General features: G+C 39.8%; 1 protein-coding gene across 3 annotated transcripts in view; it reads right to left on the reverse strand.

Annotated features, from left to right (window-relative positions):
- Window positions 1-889: 889 nt before the first annotated feature.
- LOC115448131 (moesin/ezrin/radixin homolog 1) overlaps window positions 890-20,737 on the reverse strand; it is a 57,242-nt gene continuing 37,394 nt past the window's right edge. For 2 of the 3 annotated variants that reach the window (XM_037440635.1, XM_037440634.1), the window contains 10 exons: window positions 10,409-10,531; window positions 9,645-9,815; window positions 8,199-8,410; window positions 7,333-7,593; window positions 6,039-6,144; window positions 5,353-5,487; window positions 4,842-4,988; window positions 4,217-4,387; window positions 3,255-4,104; window positions 890-2,904 (listed from right to left, as the gene is read on the reverse strand). In XM_037440635.1, coding sequence (XP_037296532.1) covers window positions 2,558-2,904; window positions 3,255-4,104; window positions 4,217-4,387; window positions 4,842-4,988; window positions 5,353-5,487; window positions 6,039-6,144; window positions 7,333-7,593; window positions 8,199-8,410; window positions 9,645-9,815; window positions 10,409-10,531 — 2,523 coding nt within the window. In that variant the 3' untranslated portion in view covers window positions 890-2,557. Of the gene's footprint in view, window positions 2,905-3,254; window positions 4,105-4,150; window positions 4,388-4,841; window positions 4,989-5,352; window positions 5,488-6,038; window positions 6,145-7,332; window positions 7,594-8,198; window positions 8,411-9,644; window positions 9,816-10,408; window positions 10,532-20,737 lie in introns of all 3 variants that reach the window. The other variant, XM_037440636.1, reaches the window with a different exon arrangement.

Here is a 20,737-nt window from a genome sequence, read left to right on the forward strand (position 1 = left end):
TTGCTATGAAATTAAAAATTCTTATTTTACACAAAACGCTCATAAAGAAACCTCTAGCATTATAAAATTTTTCTTTTTTTCACTTAAAACTTCTCTCCTGTAAAGTTGACATTTTCAAGATAGCATAGTGTTAATTGGAGCTGTCAATTTGACAATGTGTTGGCTCAGATATTATTTAAACAATGCACAATATAAGTACTCTATGTATTGATTTAGGTCATGTTAGATGTGTAGCTTCATATGAACACCTAAGTTGTTACTTTCGATGCTGAGTGTACATTAATACCAGGTTTAATATTAAATAACATTGGTTATAAATATAATAGGAAAACTCCTATGTGGATATAATTTTAGACCTTTCGGTTTTTATCATATCTATATGGAGGTATTTCATACCTACTGAATCCTTTTTGCGCATCTAATACCTGAACAGCAGTAATTACTGTTTATTGTACTGTTAATGAAATAAATAAAATTCTCTTATCTATAAAGAATTTAATTTTATAGTATTAAACAAGAAAAGTCATAAAATAAAAGTAGACAAAATGTATGTTCGACTATCGACAAATCGATTTATTATATCGATATCTCTGAGTCTAAGAATATTTTATGCGAGGGTCATACTAATAGAAGGAAAGTTACAAAAAAAAACAAAATGTCATCGATGTCATTATTATTTATGAGTTCTTCCGTGCGTTAGTTTGACTCGCGTGAGATATACTTTAAAAGTTGTGTAGATATCCCTGGCGAGGCGTGTGTTCAACTCAAGTGTTTTAAATTTTGAAAGATTCTGTGTAGAAAAAGTTGTGATAATTATATATTATGTTATACATAAATCGTATTTACTGTATAAAATATTTTGTTAATGGAACTATAAATAAAACACAAATTATATTTACTTAAACATTTTATTGGAAAAAAAATTCATCCTATATTGAAGGCAACTTGGTATATTGTATAATTTTAGAAAACAATGCCAAGACACGGTGTGTGAAGGCCGCTGCCGGGCGCGAGACGGATGGCACGTACACACAAACAAACAAACAAATTTCAAAACAATGTTTATCAAAAGTATCAAGACGCCACCGCATCGTAACTTATGGAATGCCTTTTATTCACTTAACATTAAATTATACACTTCCTACAAGCATACGAACGTGTGCCTTCTACTCGACGTGGACAATTTTGTTCAGACACAATGAAACAACGGGAAATGATCGACAACCGACGTGTACCAATAGTCAATATTCAATAATATCAGCGACAACGCGCACTCATGAGAACCGCACTGAATCATATACATTACACTTGAAGGCGCTAATTCAACTCCTATATCTAAAATATAAATGATTATAAAAATAAATAAGGGGCGTCGCTCCCCTCCCTTTCACCCCTCCCCCCTCCTCCTACCCTCGCCACTCGCTCTTCTCGCTCAGACGAGACTGCGGACGCGTCACTTTGAGCAAACTCCAGTCGTCAAACACTCGACGCTACTGCCTACACCACATCGGAGCGTGATGGTCTCGCCGGTCCGAGGCCCGTCTACATCCCACGACAAACAACCGCATATCACTAAAATAATCAACAGACAAACTATAATAAAACGATTCTACCACGAATTAATAAAAAAAAATGCTGAACAATATGCACACAGCTCGCTAATTTGACTCGTACGCTATCCTCCCGAATAATTGCAAAATAATTAATTCCAATATTTAGAAAAATATATATAATTAATTTATTATAATAGGTATAATATAAGACGCATCTGTGTGCCCGTAGGGTCGCCCGCGGGTCCGTCGCCGCGACGGGCCCTCGAGATGTATACATATTATATGGATTATATAGCACATGGTCTAAAATAATATTACTATTATGTAATAATCAATATTTACATTATATAGTTTCGACTACATCGTCCGACGAGTCCTTATTGTTCGTAACACGTAAGCACCACATACTAATTTGACCTCATCAGTTACAGTTGACAATACATGTCGGGGCCGACGCGAGTCGCGAGTTTAGGTCTAACGTTTCAGTGAAATTGGCACGCTTTCTCTGCCGGCCCTTTCGCCCGGACGGTGCGTGAATATAAGTTACGCTCGATCATCAAATCTGTCACAATACGCGCAATGTATGTTGACCGGTGCGAAGTTAGCTGCAAGCAGCGTTGCAGACTGAAGGGGGAAAGGAGGCGCACAGGCCGGTGTTGGAACTAACTTCAGACCGGTCAAGGTAATTTGCGAGTATTGTATTGACATCCGCACACGCGACCGACACTAATGGAAGATATTTTGGACTACCATATTTTACAAAAATATTTTTTAAAGCCGCGAGAAACAGACTGGTCTTACCATTATGATAACATTTGAATTAAAATTCAATATTTAGAATATCAAAAGGTTTAGTTATATGTCATAGTTTATCAAAAATGGCAGCATAGTAGACAAAATATTCTATAAGCAGGAGAACAATAAAATGTTAAATTAAGCTATTTAAAAAACCTTAAAATCAGATATATCTTGGTAATGATAAATCCGCTCCTCGCATGCCCAATTCATGATTTGTAAATAAAAGGACAGTGTCGGTCGCGTGCGCTCACGCAACAACAAACATTACATGTGTGGCAAAAGGGTGTATATAATGACTCGCGGGCGCAGTCGGTCCACTCACGCGGCGTGTCACGTGACGTATCAAAAGTACAAAATGGTGTATACGTGAGTGGGTGGCGGTGTCCGGTTACATGTTCTCGAACTGGTCGACGCGCCGCTTGGTGTTGCCCTTGCGGATCTCGCGCAGGGTCTTGTACTTGTCGCGGCCCTGACGCACGTTCTCGCGGTGGATCTTGTCCATGGCGGTCTCCTTGGTCTCGTCGCGCGACTGCGCCAGGTCTTGCTTCAGCGCCTGCGGTGGAAGGATCGAGTTTAGATATGGTGTGATGTAAGTGTGAGTGAGTAGCAGTAACGCTCGGCCAGCGGGTCCACCAGCTCGCGTGTGGTGTAAGTGTGAGTGAGTAGTAGAGTGCGGCACCTTGAGCTGGTTGTGGAGGCGCTCGGAGCGCTCGGCGAGCGTGCGGCGCTCGGCCAGCGGGTCCACCAGCTCGCGTGTGGTGTAAGTGTGAGTGAGTAGTAGAGTGCGGCACCTTGAGCTGGTTGTGGAGGCGCTCGGAGCGCTCGGCGAGCGTGCGGCGCTCGGCCAGCGGGTCCACCAGCTCGCGTGTGGTGTAAGTGTGAGTGAGTAGTAGAGTGCGGCACCTTGAGCTGGTTGTGGAGGCGCTCGGAGCGCTCGGCGAGCGTGCGGCGCTCGGCCAGCGGGTCCACCAGCTCGCGTGTGGTGTAAGTGTGAGTGAGTAGTAGAGTGCGGCACCTTGAGCTGGTTGTGGAGGCGCTCGGAGCGCTCGGCGAGCGTGCGGCGCTCGGCCAGCGGGTCCACCAGCTCGCGTGTGGTGTAAGTGTGAGTGAGTAGTAGAGTGCGGCACCTTGAGCTGGTTGTGGAGGCGCTCGGAGCGCTCGGCGAGCGTGCGGCGCTCGGCCAGCGGGTCCACCAGCTCGCGTGTGGTGTAAGTGTGAGTGAGTAGTAGAGTGCGGCACCTTGAGCTGGTTGTGGAGGCGCTCGGAGCGCTCGGCGAGCGTGCGGCGCTCGGCCAGCGGGTCCACCAGCTCGCGTGTGGTGTAAGTGTGAGTGAGTAGTAGAGTGCGGCACCTTGAGCTGGTTGTGGAGGCGCTCGGAGCGCTCGGCGAGCGTGCGGCGCTCGGCCAGCGGGTCCACCAGCTCGCGTGTGGTGTAAGTGTGAGTGAGTAGTAGAGTGCGGCACCTTGAGCTGGTTGTGGAGGCGCTCGGAGCGCTCGGCGAGCGTGCGGCGCTCGGCCAGCGGGTCCACCAGCTCGCGTGTGGTGTAAGTGTGAGTGAGTAGTAGAGTGCGGCACCTTGAGCTGGTTGTGGAGGCGCTCGGAGCGCTCGGCGAGCGTGCGGCGCTCGGCCAGCGGGTCCACCAGCTCGCGTGTGGTGTAAGTGTGAGTGAGTAGTAGAGTGCGGCACCTTGAGCTGGTTGTGGAGGCGCTCGGAGCGCTCGGCGAGCGTGCGGCGCTCGGCCAGCGGGTCCACCAGCTCGCGTGTGGTGTAAGTGTGAGTGAGTAGTAGAGTGCGGCACCTTGAGCTGGTTGTGGAGGCGCTCGGAGCGCTCGGCGAGCGTGCGGCGCTCGGCCAGCGGGTCCACCAGGTCGTCGGGCGCGCGCGTCAGCTCGCCCACGCCGGACTCGGAGCCGCCGTCCGAGCCGTCGCCGTCCGCGCCCTCCGCGCCCTCCGCCTCCGCTGTCTCCGCGCCGCTCTCCGACACGTGGTGGTGCTGCGGGGTCGTGGCCGCCGCCAGCGCCGCTGCCGCCTCGTCCTGGAACACGCGCACATCTGTACAGGCTGAACCTACGATATCTTACAAACTAGATACTATGACACGTTCTGACCACTTCTGACGTCGCTAAGTCGACCAATAAAATAAACTGACATAAGTCTAGCAATCATAAAGAACCGATACCCCATTTTGCTTTGACATGTCGCCGACGAGACCACCGGAATGTGACTTATTTTACGGGACGAAACGTATTCGACGATTTGATGCGTCCAGATATAGTCCGCACACAAGCTCCAAAGAATCTGAACAGTTGTGTGTTTTGATGCAACGCGCGTGCGGGTACCATACAACTAAAGTATTGAAGGAAAACCCTAAGACTTCTCTCTCAGTCACGCGCAGCCGCCTAACGCGTGCATGATAAAAATACTTAATTATTTTGACAATGCAGTGAACGTATCAAGGTCCCGGTTGGTTGATGGAGGCCCGACGTTACCTGCTTGCGGCGCGCCTCCTCGACCTCCTCCTGCAGGCGGCGCGTCTCGGTGTCCTTCTGCTCGACCTCGGTCTGTATGCGCATGACCTCCTCCTGCTTGGCGCGGATCTCCTCCTCCAACTTGGCGCGCTCGGCCGCCTCCATGTTCTGAGAATGCAAGTGCGTATAATATAGTATAGATGTTTTTTGAAGTTAACAAAACATTAACATAATATTTTTTCAATCCGGGTAACGGGACGCGATAGCTACAGAAATAGACTTCATTTTAAGGTCACTGCTCAAAGCGATATCTTGTGAACCTAAAATTTACTCCCTTTGTGGTACTTTATAGACTTAGGAGAGTATTGTAAAAACGTCGATGAGTACTCCGTTTTTTGTCATCGGTAAACGAGGTCCAAAACTATTTCCCGCGATAACCAGCTGTTTTTTTGTGCCTCTGCCACGGCCGATGTCACTAGTTGATGGTGACCATGTATACATCAAGGGAAAAAAAATAGATTCGGTATGTTACCTTGGTCTCCTCTAGCCGCTGCATCATAGCCTGCAGCTCGTTCTGGCGACGCTCGAGCTCCTCCTTGGCGGCCTGCAGCTGACGCAGCTGCTCCTCCAGTCGTCTGATCATGTCCTGCGCTTCCAGGAGATTCGCCTGGAATAATAAACAGAAGACATAAGGATTCTGGAGTCACAATGAGTTGATATTTGTAGATTTGGGGAGGCAGGGAAGCATTTAATGTCACCGTAAATTCGTCTTATAGTTCATAGAATTGATTCCATGGTTTAATGGAGAGTATTCCGTCTGCTCAGACACAGATTACAAAAGCAAACACCATGCTTTTTTCAATAAGATATACACAAATGTCAATTACTCGACTTGGACTAACAACAAAATTGACAGCCTAATACTAGACTAATGAAGTGACAGGTTACAATAAAAACATCTGAAGGTAGGAAACTGGACCCTGTTCCAATAGAAAAATGCAAAAGAAACCAACGGTCAAGTCACGTTGGTCTTTTCACCAATGACAATCTAAGACGTTCTTATTGTGTTTCACGGACATTCTAGAACCAGTGGTGAGCTAATTCCCTATAAACACTAAACAGTTTAGATGTAAGTACTGTACCAAACGAAGAAGACAACTGGTATTGTATAATAAAATTTGAAGGTGGACAAAAGGATCCTGGGAAGTAATACAGTACCTGTGAACGTTCCATCTCCTCCTGCATCTGGCGGAGTCTGTCCTCGTACTCCTGCTGTTTCTTCTCGGCACGCTCGCGAGCCGCGATCTCCAGCTGCAGCTTCTCTCTGTATAGAGAAAAAATTGTTACAAGGTGCTCGCATACTTGTAACCATGTGTTAGTGGAAAGTAGGATTCTAAAAGAGAGACGCATGACAACAACAATTATTATACTACTTATTTGGTTTTATAAAACCACATGTTTAAATGCGTTTATGTTTGATGTCAGTGAATTACTTTAAAGTAAACTTCTGTAGTCTTAAATACTAAAAGTTGCTATCTCCCTTTTATTCGAAGATATTGCCTAAAATGTGTTATGTAGCGCATAAATACGCCTTAAATAATAAAGTAAAGTAAAATAAAGTATTATATTTATCTAAAATTGTACCGAAATAATTTATAGACAAAAATACATCTCGTAACACTATGACATCATTAAATACTCATTCCACTTGTTATCGTGCAAGATAATGTAACACAATAGTATTAAATGTAACGGTAATTATCTGTAGAATGCACCGGCGCGAATACTTCGGCTTGCTCTTGTCTTTCGTCCATCGAATGTTTGCACGATACGTTACCAGATAAAATCTTAATTGATGTTTTTCATTCATTTTATCAAATACATGTGTGTCCTTAAGGCGCTATGACGTAACCCAATTTAGACTGTTGCACCCAGTCTCAATATGGAACTTTGGTACAACTACTTAATTAACTTCCTGTGATTTAGTGCTATGGTCTAACACTGGGATTTTGTTAAAAGTTTAAATATGAATACACGGAGCAACCGCAAAATTATTTATCTCATAGATCATATGAAATACAAGAGAAAGCTGTGAACGTGCTCGGTAACGTGCTATGCTATTCTGTAACCTCTAACTTCTTTGCATATTGTAACACGAATGAAGCCTACACTAGCGCTAAAAGGTGAGAACGTCGTAGAAGCGAACTACACTCACTAACCCATATTTCCAACTCCTTATCTTTCTATTTGATTAATCTCAATGCGGGATACAGAAAAATTAGTGTTCCCTGAGACATGCTGAGCTGTTCCTGGCTTACAGGGGTCGTAGTGATGGGTGTGAGGTCAGGAAAGTCTCATTTAATCATAAGTATGATGTTACGTTACCTATATCACGCTAATCGGTAATAAAAAAATTATAGAATAATGTCGCACAATCTCATCTGACATGTCGGTAGTCACCTAACTTCACGCTGTTGTTTACAGAATAGTTGTACAGCTTGTGTGTTGTTACCTCTGCGCCTGCTTGGCGAGTTTCTCCTCCCTGGCCTGCGCCTTCATCTGCTGCACGTCGATGGTGTCGGGCTTGCGCCGGCGCATGTACAGCTCGTGGTTGCCCATACACAGCGCGAGGATGCGCTTGTTGACGCGAACACGCGGCGCGAAGAACACGAAGTCCGGCGCCTTCTTGTCGATCGGCTTGATTATGAACTTGCGGTCGTTGAACGATATGTTGCGGATTTCAGACCATGGGAAGCCGATTTTCGGTGTTAGTCTGTGGACAATGGAACGATTTAGCTTGTGTCTATAGTTGTCATCGGTGTCACAAAAAGTCCTGAACCCAAATTAAGTATGTTTGTTGAGCAAAGTATCAAAACATACAACGGTCGCCAATAAAACTCGTGACATGTGGACTACACTGCTTACCATAAGGTCGATATAGTAGCGTTAACAAATTAGAATTAAAATAAAAAATATCAATCGCTTTTCTCCACCTCTTTAAAAAATGAACCAATCACAACAGTTTTTTTTTCTGCAATTGACTTTGATCGGTTGGATAGAGGATTGAGATTAGGTTAATCTATCCCAAACGTCACACCTCTGACTTTTCTAAAAATTGTGTATTCTTTGTGAATTATCGCTTGCTTTAACGGTGAAGGAAAACATCGTGGCGAAACCTGCATACCTGAGAAATTCTCTATTAAGAATTTTCGAGGGTATGTGAAGTCTACTAATCCGTACTAGGCCAGCGTGGTGAACCTAAGGCCTATTCTCTCTCAGTAGTAGAGGCCCGTGCCCAACAGTGGGACAGTATATAATACAGGGCTGATATTATTATTATCATTAAACGTCCGTTAGAGAAGTGAATGTAATACTAACTTGTCATCCTTCTCGTATATGTTGAGTCCGAGCGCGTCGACGCCGAGCCACAGCTCGGTGTTCTTCTTGTTCCTGATCTCGAAGTAGTTGACGCCGTACATCTCCAGGTCCTGCGCGATCTTCAGGTACTCCATCATGGCGTCCTCGCGCAGCATCCCGCGGTGCTCCTGCCACCAGTTCGTGATGCTCTGCTCCCACTCTTCGCGGGACATCTGACGATTACAAACACACGTGGTTTTGAGTTACGATATTTTTAGTTACTGAATTTGTATTCGACTACAATTGACCATCTATTAAGCAAGCTTTAGATTTCCAAGAAACTTGCAGGAACCAGACTTTCATAAGCAACTTTTACTGAGTTATCAATCACAGCAACAACCTGAAGTTTCCAATTATTGAACCTTGCAGTACTTGTGGCCAAACGTATGTACTATTGAAATATCGCCGGTGGTGTAAACGCATCTGGAAGGCTTGCGCAATATATTGCTGCAAGAACTTGATAGTCTAAGCATAGCACTAATATAGCGATAATAATATACGAATTACATAAAGAAACTCATTCTCAAAGTGAGGCGATTACTAATAAAGAACACCTTAAAAACTCTGTCGAATGCTAAAAGAAGCAACGCTTTTCTTTGAATAAAACTATCCATATTTAATTATTCGTTGTAACTCACGTGTAGTATACACTTGTGTCACTTTGTTAATGAAAAATTGCAATAAAACAGTAATTTAAAGAGAACAATATCAAAATATGGAATATTTATAAAAACAAATAACATTTAGATATTGTGTACGTCAAGTGTGGGCGTAGTTATGCCAATTTATGATTTTTGCTTTTGTTTGAAGTTTATTTTAATGTTGCTGATGGTCGTTACTTTTGATGTATATATCGTCGTGTAGTCTTAAGAATATGTGTTTGATTCGGAGATGACGTTATTTCATTGAAGATTTCTTGTGAAAGGCGTCTCGTATTTTATATTTTTTAGTTCACCGACCAGTAGCCATTATGAATCGTAATACTCCGTATTAAAGCTCAAGGTCGTTCTTTTGTTACACGGCAATATGACCCAACTGCACCTGATGGTAAGTATAGTGGGGTCCAATGAAATGTCGATTGACGAGAGACGATTACTTCTTGGCAGATGACAAAATCATGCCCGTCTGTTAGAACCAGATATACACAGGCTTCCAAAACACGACACACGTGGCCCACTATGATCAACGTAAGTGAATTTGAATGTTTTATATGCAGCGTTAGTTTTTTATTTCATTTTCTTTTTTACTTTTTTGTAAGAGTTTAGCTCACACTCAAGTTACTCATTTCAACTCTATAAGTGAGAACTTGTTAGTGGCTTTTTGACACCTAAATTGTTGCTATTTCTAACATAATTATATAGTTGTAAGTTTTCCATGCTGTAAATAAATAATTAAAAAAGTGAGTACCTTATGTTGGTCGGTGACCCGCTGCGGCAGCAGGCGGTCGTTGGCGAGGAAGCCGGGCCCGTGCACGGAGGGGTTGTGGTCTCCGTGCCGCGCCTGCACCGCGTACGACGCGAGCAACACCGACGTCTCCGGCGGGCAGTATATCTCGTCTGATAGGATTGCATTCTTCACCTGGATTGGGATGGAGAAATTGTCAATTATATTGTGTTTTAAAGTAGTAAAGAAACATTAGGTGCATTAATAAGGATTTTATATACCAAGCCCTTTTGTAGTTATCTTCTGCAAACAATTTTTACCGTATAAGAAGTCATTGCAAGCTAATTTCTGTATTTTTTTAGGCTTGCATAAATAGCGGCGAGTCGACTATAGCATCTGGAAGTACTCGCGTAACATTTTACTGCGAGAACTTGCTAGTTTAAACACGGCTTTATCGTGCTTCTACCAGTCAGGTAAAAATATTAAGTGCCAACGCTGTACGCTCGATCTTCTTTCTTTTCTTCTTTGCTTTCACCTCATAATGTAATTGGAAGCAAAGCCAATTTTCATAACAAACATCAATATCGACTTAGGGAACTTTACCGTTTTTTTTATCTAAAACTTCACGTACTTTAATCGTTCAACTTGAGATCAAACCCAAGGACTTACTGTTCACAACCGAAATACTATACCATGAGAAAAAATAGTATATCAGACTATTTAGATTACTATACTTTATTAGGTTTCCCTCCAATATCTAGTGTTTGACCTTTGTTGTGATAGTTTACCTGAAGGTAGAAGAGCTTGAGTGTGATCTCCTGTATGAGTTCGTCGGCGACGTCCTCAGGATAGAATTTGGCTCGGAACTTGAACTGCAGCGGATTTTCCTTCTTAACGTCCTGTTGCATCACCTGCAAGGGACAAACGACTTTATTAGTTATAAACATAGGCAACATTTTAACTCTTTATTGTACAGCACACGCATAAATACATAAATAAAAAATCAATCGTGAGATGTCTTAAATTACAACATTAAAAACGACATATGGCTCGAAGGACCAAAAAAAACTGCTCAGCTACAAATCAACCCATGTATATTACAAATCAAATAATACAATAGCCAAAGGAAAATAAACCGAAAAATCGTTGTAATAAAGTCTTACCCATCTGGAGAATGGTAGCGACCCTGACTTCGCACGGTGCCGACGGATCCAGGGGTACGCGTTAAAAAGGCAACAATTAATTACAATTCAGCACCAGTCACTGGCGTACATCAGGTATGGACACGCTCTAGCCGTACTTATAAATTGCTTACACTAGGGAAATGTACATAGCCTAATGGTATACATGAGGTAGCTTGTAACATGAATTATACAATATTAATGAAAACTTCTAGCATTGTTGTGGTGTACTGACTAATAACATCAATTCATTACTGCTATTGGCAACCAACAGTCCTTAGTCAAACATGTGGCTATTGTTACCAGGAAAAAATATATTTATAGTGAGACCAGGTAAATAAAAACTTGCTGTGGAAGCGCAAGCGCGCACAATTGCATTTTAACTTAACATTTCCAGTACAAGAAATTAGTTCCATATTGTACCACATGATGAAGTTTTTTATTTTCCTGGTTGGGCAACACGGAAAATATCAAGCATTGTTGAAGTATACTGACTAACAGAATATTAGCGACCAATTCTAAATCAAAACTGTACCCATTATAAAAAATACAAAAATGTCAGGACATGTCATAAACTGACAACGTTGTATAATTGGTCATCAGTTAAGCCGAGCGCTAGACAAATGATGTCACGACAGTCAACGAACTCTAATTAACAAGAGACACGTGTAGAGATGATCCATCATCGACAAACGCCCGCTGCTCGTATTAAATCATTGGCGAATTGTTTCTTTTTTAACCGACTTAAAAAAAAAGGAGGAGGTTATCAATTCGGCGTGAATTTTTTTTTATTGAACCTGTTGGTAAGTAAGTAGGTGCGGTAAAGGACGAATGTAAAGTCGATTCTTGAGAGATATTACGTTCTGCGCGTTTCAATCGTCAGAATTGTGTTGAATATTACTATTTTGCTCAATAGCAAATCTAACATTTGTAACAAGGTCCATGATTATGAATAAGTACTAAATTGAAATCTGAAAACTAAAAACTATAGATTCATAAAGCTTTTATCGATAGACAAATATCAATTCGACATTGTAATCGGCGCTTCACTATAGTAAAGTGCTGAATTAGTCCAAATCTTTGGATCGTTTTATGTGAACCAAATGTGGTCTGATGTATTCATTAAACCAAACATGGTACACGTTGTTATAAATCGTGCGAAATAGAATAAAATCCTATACAATGAAGTTAAATATTAAATATATCTATAATTATTCAACACTTGATCGCATGTCTACGATTTATTTATAGAATGGTAAGAAATGGTTTCGCAATTACTATTTTATTACTTATTGATTACGTTGTATTTAAATTACTAAAATAAAATTTTTAAGAATCGATAGAGAGTTCGCTTATTCATACAAATAATCACAATAAACGGTGAACATTAAAATGAATTTAAATACATAACAACACAGACAGTTTACCAACTCTTCAATAGTTCAAACAGGAGGGGTCTGGAAGGGTCCCGAGGGTTGTTAACCTCTCAAATACTCTTAGCTCCCTCAATTATTTCAACGCAAAAAGAAATGTTTGACTTTAACAATTCTTGCACATTTTTTGTCACTCAAACTAGATTTTATGATGATAAAAACTATTGACAAAGGCTTGGCGTTGAATCTTCTAAATTCTTTTTACATTATAGCGCAAGAAATCGTATTACGCGCATCTACCACTTGGTTGTAAACGGTTTTATAATTTACAAAACTGGGGTAAATGACCTTGACAATTACTGCAAATACTTAAGTTATATATTCAGGAATTGCTTAAATTTGCTTTGATAAATGATGACTCATTTTGTAGCGAGACCAGACTTCAATTCGTGATATTAATGTGACTTGACAATGCAAAGTACAGTTAGTATACGTTATAAAGATCGTAAACATAGTTAAAAGGCTTGCTTTCCTCACATGAATCATTTAATAAATAGAAATATGTAATCGTAATGAAGTTTGAATCAGCTTTACAATTTTAACACGATATTATCGCGAGCAAGTGAGTCATTCGCGTAGTTTCACTTTTAACAGCTTATCTTCACAATCGATCTCTTGAATCTTGATGAATCCGAGGCTTAAAGTACTGGCGCCAAATCATCAGCTGTTTATGGAACATCTCTTTTTTATTTGCTTATTACCAGAATTATAGCAAGACAGTAACGCGGAAGGAATACGTAAGGCGACCTGCACATCTGAAGGTTTGATGAAGTTTAAGATCTTTGATATCTACCAATCTATATAATAATTCGGTAAGATGGACGTAAGGCCTACGTCTATGCATTCGTTGAAGCCAGTATAGAATATAGAGTTGGTACTATTATCAGATATCTTTCAATCACAATTCCTTACTACTATGAAACCCAACTAAACAGTTCAGCAGTATCGCAACTAATCCCTTTAGTACACTTTTGATAGAATGGTCGTAGTTTATGATGAAGATACGGAAGCCTTTGCGATGCGTCTGGTTCGAATTCGATTGATTGCTTCCAACTTAAAACCTTTTTCCATTAAGATAGCAACTATACTTCTAGCTTACTAAAATCCTTCAGTTTATCATTGCATTTGAATCTAGCATATCTACATTATCAACGTGGACATTACATTCGTTTCTGGCTCATCTACCGAGACTATAGCCTCAACCCACACTGGGCTCACCAGATCATCTTCTCTGTCATAAGCAGCTTCTTCGTCATCCTCCTCGGGAGTCATTACCTTCTTCACCGCAGTGGTGAGAACTTTAGCGGTCTTCTCTACGATCGATTCCGGCTTTATAATGTACAATTTATTACCGTTAACTCTGACTTATTGATTAAAATATATTAGCAAAACTGATACGCTTATAAAGTCGAATATAAAACTGCAAGGAGAAGAATACATGTATACAATTTTACTACGTAAATTATATCCCTTCTTGGTGAATAGTGATAACTAAAATAAGTTCTTAGGCCTTAATCACTATAGACAACATAATATGTATAAGTCGAACACCCAAAATAAAGGATTACCAACATTTATAAGATGTCAGACAAACTGCCGAAATCTAGGATTTGGGAATCCGAGATTATTACACTTCCAAAATCTTTTTCTATCTAAGGATAGATATTCTTGTTACAATTTCGCCCCGTGTCTTAATGACATCAGTGCGTAGAACACTGTCCATCATTGTGGACATGTCACCGTTAATGTATTAATGGTCATTGATGGCATCAGGTTTAATGGGATGACGCGCATCATCAGAATATACTGTAAGTTATTACTCTGAGATTATTGAGATAATTTTAACAGGGTAAACCTGTATCGAAGTACCGTTGGAATAGGATTGGGAGCAGGGCTCATAATGGGCGGGGTCCGTGGCTTAGTCAGAAGAGTTCAACACCTGTACTAAAGCAAACATTTGGAGCAGTCGCAAACATTTGTCGCGCTTGGATGTGATGCAGTCAGTATTTGATCTATGTTGCAATCATTTCTCATCACATCCGCAGTGTCAGAGGTCAAATCATTACCGCAACTCCGACCCTGGTTTTTGAACCTACCAACTATGACTGTATTCTTTTAAATATGCATTAATCAATTTCAAAACAATGTTGTAAGGTCAGAGGTCAATCTGAATCAGAGATGCAGGTGCTCGCAATGAGACGGACGTAGCGCTAAAATGTTTAGTGTCGTTATTTGCTTAAAAATGTGTAATTCTTATACTATAATGTAAATTTATATTGTGTTATTCCGTGATTGCGAAATGTTGGACAAAATCACAACAGTAATTACTTGCCTTTACGAATTTTTTCGTCTTTTAATAGATTTTAAATTACTATTTAGAGTAAAAATGTCAATTTAGTATTTATTTGCACTCTAAACAAAACATACTATATCCCGTGCAAGCTTGCAAGCCGCGGTTTAATTTTAAACATTCTTAGCGATAAACCCAATTTGTCTACCAACACGATCCTTATCAGTACAAGCGATTATAATAGTAAATATGGTGTAATCATAGATTTATATTATCTTCAAGGTCCACCTTATCGGATGGATATTTTTTTTTAAATAAATTAAACTTCAGCGGTGTTACTAATATATAAGTATGATTAATTTTATGAATATTATTTATCTGAACTTGTAAGTATATTTATATGAAGAAAGTCGAATAACATTGATTAGTTAAACTGATCTGAGGTCTGTTAATAAGGGGATTCATTTTTTCGCAATAGGTTAAAAAAGTCTTTTGTTGGTAGTAACCACATTACTATCAAATAGAATTGGAAAATGAATAAAATATATAGTCTAAACCCATAATGGAAAACGACGAATTGAAAGGACATTTAACAAAATCGACGAACAAGGAGCGACACCCGAGTGGAACATAAATGGTTACATACGCATAGTGTGTTAAAATCATTACCCTTCCTTCTACCTTAAAGATTGATAGTAGCGTTTGAACTTAATCAATTTTGCTTAAATTGTTAAAGATTACAAAAAAACATTACATCCAGTAGGGTTATGTAATAGTGTGTTACAGACAAACTAGCAGCACGGCCTCTACTTATAATATTTAAATACAAATAACAGTCATACACATACATATGTATTTAGAATATTACTGTTCAATTGTAATAAACGCTTCGGGACAGTCCCATTTCCGCTGTATTCAATCACTAAGACAATTATATTTATAGCAGGTAATTTTACATTTATTACGCACATAATGAAACGGATATACCGACGTATTTACATTGATTGTTTAATTCCGACATATTCATGAAACGATAGATACGGAATGTTGTTCCTAATTGCATCAGTGACTAAAACTGTTTCTATTAGTCGCTTTTAAAATAACTACTTGCCTATAAGATCTCGTATATTTTTTTTGTATCAATAAGATCACCAATGTTATTTAATTTTTTTTACTTAATCATCACTACAATGACTATTGTCTAGTACCGCTTAAAACGTTTATTAGAACCCTGAACAGACATGACCTCCAATGATGCATATCCGCGCGTCGTCTTAGCGCCGCGCGTTGAGCAACCATCGGCGAAAGTCCGGTCAACGACCCCGCCGTCACAACAGTCAGCTGTTCTTGTGCGTACGACCGCCAAGTCTGCCGTCGCTTTAGTTGCAGATGGTGAATATCACGCATCAATCCCCTGAGGGTTAGGTAGAGATGTATCTAGTGCACAGGTTTTCGTTTCCGTGATATTTTCTTTGCTGTAGTCTTTTTGTCATCATAATATATTTTTTATCGTCAATCATGTAAATTAGTAGTAAGAGATTTTATAACATAATCTACAGAATACCAATCGTACCAACATAGTGTGTGAACAATCCGTCGAATCGAATTCATTGCAATTATTGTGTCTGCGTCGCTCGTTGAGAAACGGCACTGCGTGTTTTATAGCGATTTTTGTTGGGGCTGAGTTAGATAATAATTTGATGAGAGATTGAGTCATAAGATTTGTTTATTTCACTTTCTCATGCTCTTTTTACGATTTAAACAGACTTTTATTACACAGGCCATATAGTTTAAATCTACTCTTTAAATCTCATAGGCAGTAGGAAGGACCTCAAACACAGAGTCCTAAGCAGGTCAGATTAACATTTGCTTCCCAGCGAAGATAATACTCACTTCCTCTCGTTACAGCCAGCTACGAAGGCCGCTGCATGATTCAATACAATTATGACCAACGATGTAAAAAAATCTCTCAAAGTAGCAACCCTATCCCCAAACATCCATAATCTCACACATTTCACGCATGTCGCGTACTCAATTCCGTACATCGCAGGAATCCGGAACATTGTGGAACATCTTATTTGAATTCCGATACAGCATTACGCATAGTACACGACTGGCGACAGGTTGGCGCAGAGACGACTTTGACAAGTGCTAAAGTAGGTCAAATTGTCTAAGTTTTATTAAAACAAAAACAAAAAGAGAACAAACAAATCACCTTAGACCTGATGATATTTCCCGTTATTAAAGATTATTATTTTTTACAAATTAATGGTCCATGAAATAAGTACTTCTTAACATCAACATTTGAAATCTACATTTAATTAATTTGTATATAAATGTTCTCTTACTACGGACCTTAAAAGATATCCAACTTTATATACATATTATCCACATTTTTTTTTATAAAGGACCTAATAACATATTTATCAAAATATTTTCAATTGTTCTGATCTAGACTGTCTCCCTAAATTAATGCCCTAATTAAGGTTACAGTGACTTTACTCAGCTTAGCAGCTACAAAACGATGTGGGCGGTGACTATCCCCCTAGATCCATCCTAAGCCCGGCTCTGTACATACGTGATCGAATCAATTCGCGATTGGAAGTGAAAACCGGAGGAATTTTTGAGACATAACGCGAGTATCGGCCACGTAGTACGTTTGACGGCTCTGTGATTTATTATAGAGGCACGAGTTTGCGTCACGATTTCAGTCACACAGTGCTTTCAATTTGAATACTTGCGGGCTGATCGTGACAATGACATTTGCAAAATTCGATAATGGGCATTGAAAAAATATGTTATACATAATTGCGAATGACTTGGCCTTGTAACACAACGGATAAGTGGAGGTAGCAAATTACAGTATATTTTTCAGACATTGATTGTTTATTATTCTAAATCTATGTTGTTCTAACGCGGAATCGAAGTAATGCTTGTGGGTTCTACAAAATGACTTCACATTGTTCTCACAAATCATAATACTAGAAGAAATGGAACGCACTCTTGCCGACTACAAACCACACCAACAATATGCATAAAAAACAACTTTCTCACTTTTGTATCAAAACGTATCTAATGGATACCTATTCATTGATACGTGCGCGTGCGCATTCGATGTCGGCCAATAAGGCGCGGCTGTTAGACGAAACGGCGATGAATCTCAGTCTCGCTCGCACATAACCTAGATCGCGATGACGGTGCGCCATGGCACCTTACGAGAGCCTAACCCTTTACTATCATTAAGTATTTAGCTTTCGAGGATTTACTAATGAGAAACAAAACCAATCATTGATTTATTTATATTTGGATTGTGAATCGTGAAGGTCTAAAATTTAGACTGCCCCTTAGGATAATTAAAATTAAAGACGTAACGGCTTTTCGTTTGGCAAAAACGCAATTACAATAAATTTTTTTAGGACTCGAATTCAGGATATCTTCCGCCTTAACAAGGTAAAATTAAGATCTTAGCACTCTGTCTCTAGATGAGAGAAGAATAACTGAATCTGTTCAATGAGGTAAATAACATGTAAATTCTTGTATGAAACATTCTTAATAGTTATCCTCGGTCTATACTTAGGGTTTGAGTCATTGTTATACATCTGCACTGGGTGATGACACCACTTACGTATTTACACAAATAAAGTCGAGTTTGACTTGACGCATTGTTCAACACTAAGATGTTATGCTAAAACCACACAAAGATCTAATGGTATTAATTTATATAAACTTACGCCCGTTCTTATTAATATAACATGACAATACCTTTGAAAATGTTGAAGTACAACTCCAAAGAGTGGAACGCGCTAAATTCATCAAGAAATTTAAATATTATATTATTACTTCAACAACCATTTCCACCGACCACCGATCTCCGATACAACTAAAATTGACCTATGGGAATAAAGTTTATTCGAAATGTCCACAAATGCCTTACTTTGATTGGTTGATTGTTACCATTGATCCGACTAGGTCATGGAATCGCTTACTGAAGTTAGCAGTTTATATAAACGTAGTGTAGATCTAGCTACGATTTATAATGATAATTTAACAATGACGTGACGACATTGGTCTTACTGGTAAGCCACTAACCTTCTACAATTATAATTTCTCCTCAAACAACAGCCATGCACACCTCTATACATAGATTGACGCGTACTGGAGAAAGTTGCGTGACGTGCTCAATGCTCATCCCGCGACCTTGGCTGCCTCCTAACATGACACCTTAACACAAACTGGATTCTCTAGTATACTGGTTTGTGTCAATAGTACTATATAGTAGTATCAACTCATGATAGGGATTACTGAGAATGGGATAAAAAAAATATATTTTTCAGCGAGGACCTGATCCCAATTTAAACGTTAGGAAAAAAATGTTACAAATCAAATTGTGCGTAACCACAGTCATGTTATTAAAAATCTAATCTAATTATCTTTACTAGTGTCTTTGATTGAATGAGGATATCGTGTTAACGTCACAGTGACGTCATAAGACTCCACTCATGGCTCGAATAGCAACATTGTGTATGACTCTAAAAGATATTACAATTAATGATGACTTTATTTTTTAACGATGAATCCGCAAAACATCTAATCTGATTGCCGGTTTACGGCAAACATAAAACGATTAGTGAGACTCTCGGTACTTTTATATCGCAATTCCGGCTTGTAAAGAAGAATTTACTATATTTACTCACTCACGCCTTTTAGCCCAAAGGGATAGGGAGAGGCGCAACTTGTGTCCCCCACATTTCGCCGTGTGTATTCCGTCCCATGACATGATAAAGGTGAGCTTATTGGCTTATCGAACACAAATTCCTGACTCCGTGCTGATACTAAGAAAAACTCATTACCACTTTCCCCGACCTGAGGATCGAACCCAGAACCTCAGCACTCAGTAATACATCAACGCCAACGAGGCAGTTGCAAAGAATTTACTATATTATTACTCTATTTACGATCATCGAACAATCGCATTACGTTGAATATCAAGCTATATAAAACACTATCATAGTAACTTATGGGTAATACATCCATCCATACATCTTTATACATTTAATAAAGCATGTAATAAATAATTTGCTTTAGTTTTCGTTTTAAATACCGATCTATCTGAGTCACGAAAATCTGTAGAAGACCCAGTTCCGGACAATTTAGAAACGACCACACAATGTACCGAAACCTTACAATTTCCAACCAGCCAACTAAATAGGTGTTTAAAACTTTCCAGAGATCCGCACCCCGGATCATGTAGACTAGTCACCTCTCTGCCGGTGACACTGAACGTGTGAACCGGGTCAAGCGGGCGTGCGGTCTCGCATCGGTGATCGCTGCGACGCGTCCACAGTACCACCAGTACATACCTCGAAGCAAGCTTCATTATGATACGAATTTATATTAGCAGCAGTGGCGAAGGGTGAAATGTCCCAAAAGGAAACCTGACACAACATAATATAGGTACTTACTATACAGGGTAATTTTGGTATTGCGTTACTAAATGAAACCACATACTCGTCTTCACCTTTGCTGACATTGTGCCAAAAATCATTCATTAATAACGAATATTTTCACTAAAAATCTTGATTTAAGTTTTATTATTTTTCGATCATTTTGTAGTTTAATGAGAATATGGCGTGTGCATGAGTGTATTTCTGACTGAAAGTGTGATGTCGCTGCGACAAATTCTCTTAGAGTAGTTATAGTGGCATTAGGGCGCGTAAAATCAAAATGACCTTTTATTAATATTTATTTTGTTCGTAACTTACACTTTTTTATTTTACATCTATGGCTCAAATAACTTATTGTAAAGTGTTATTTCCAAGTAGATAAGTATGTGGTTACATTTAGTAACGTAATGTCAAAATGGCCCTGTACATAAATGCGGTCAGAAAATCGTTCCATTGATAATTAGATTATATACAAATTACTAAAGGAAAGCCGGCAGGAATCGGGAATACTCTTCACCACTGATTAGCAGAAAGTGTAACTTGGAGGTTCTTTTTGGAAAACTACGCGTTTACATTTGCTACTTGTAATGAAAACCGGTTATAACGACATTGAAGGGACTTAATCTGGACGGTTTATCTGATGTTCATTTTTATAGATGTATTTGCCGGGAACTTGTCATTTTGTCGTCACAACCGATGTGGTTAACCGGTTTCTACGATAATGTTTGTTGCCTGTTTTTTCTTAAGAGACTGCTGCAGAAAGCCACCT

The sequence above is a fragment of the Manduca sexta genome, chromosome 20 (assembly GCF_014839805.1).
Source record: "Manduca sexta isolate Smith_Timp_Sample1 chromosome 20, JHU_Msex_v1.0, whole genome shotgun sequence".
Classification (NCBI taxonomy): domain Eukaryota; kingdom Metazoa; phylum Arthropoda; class Insecta; order Lepidoptera; family Sphingidae; genus Manduca; species Manduca sexta.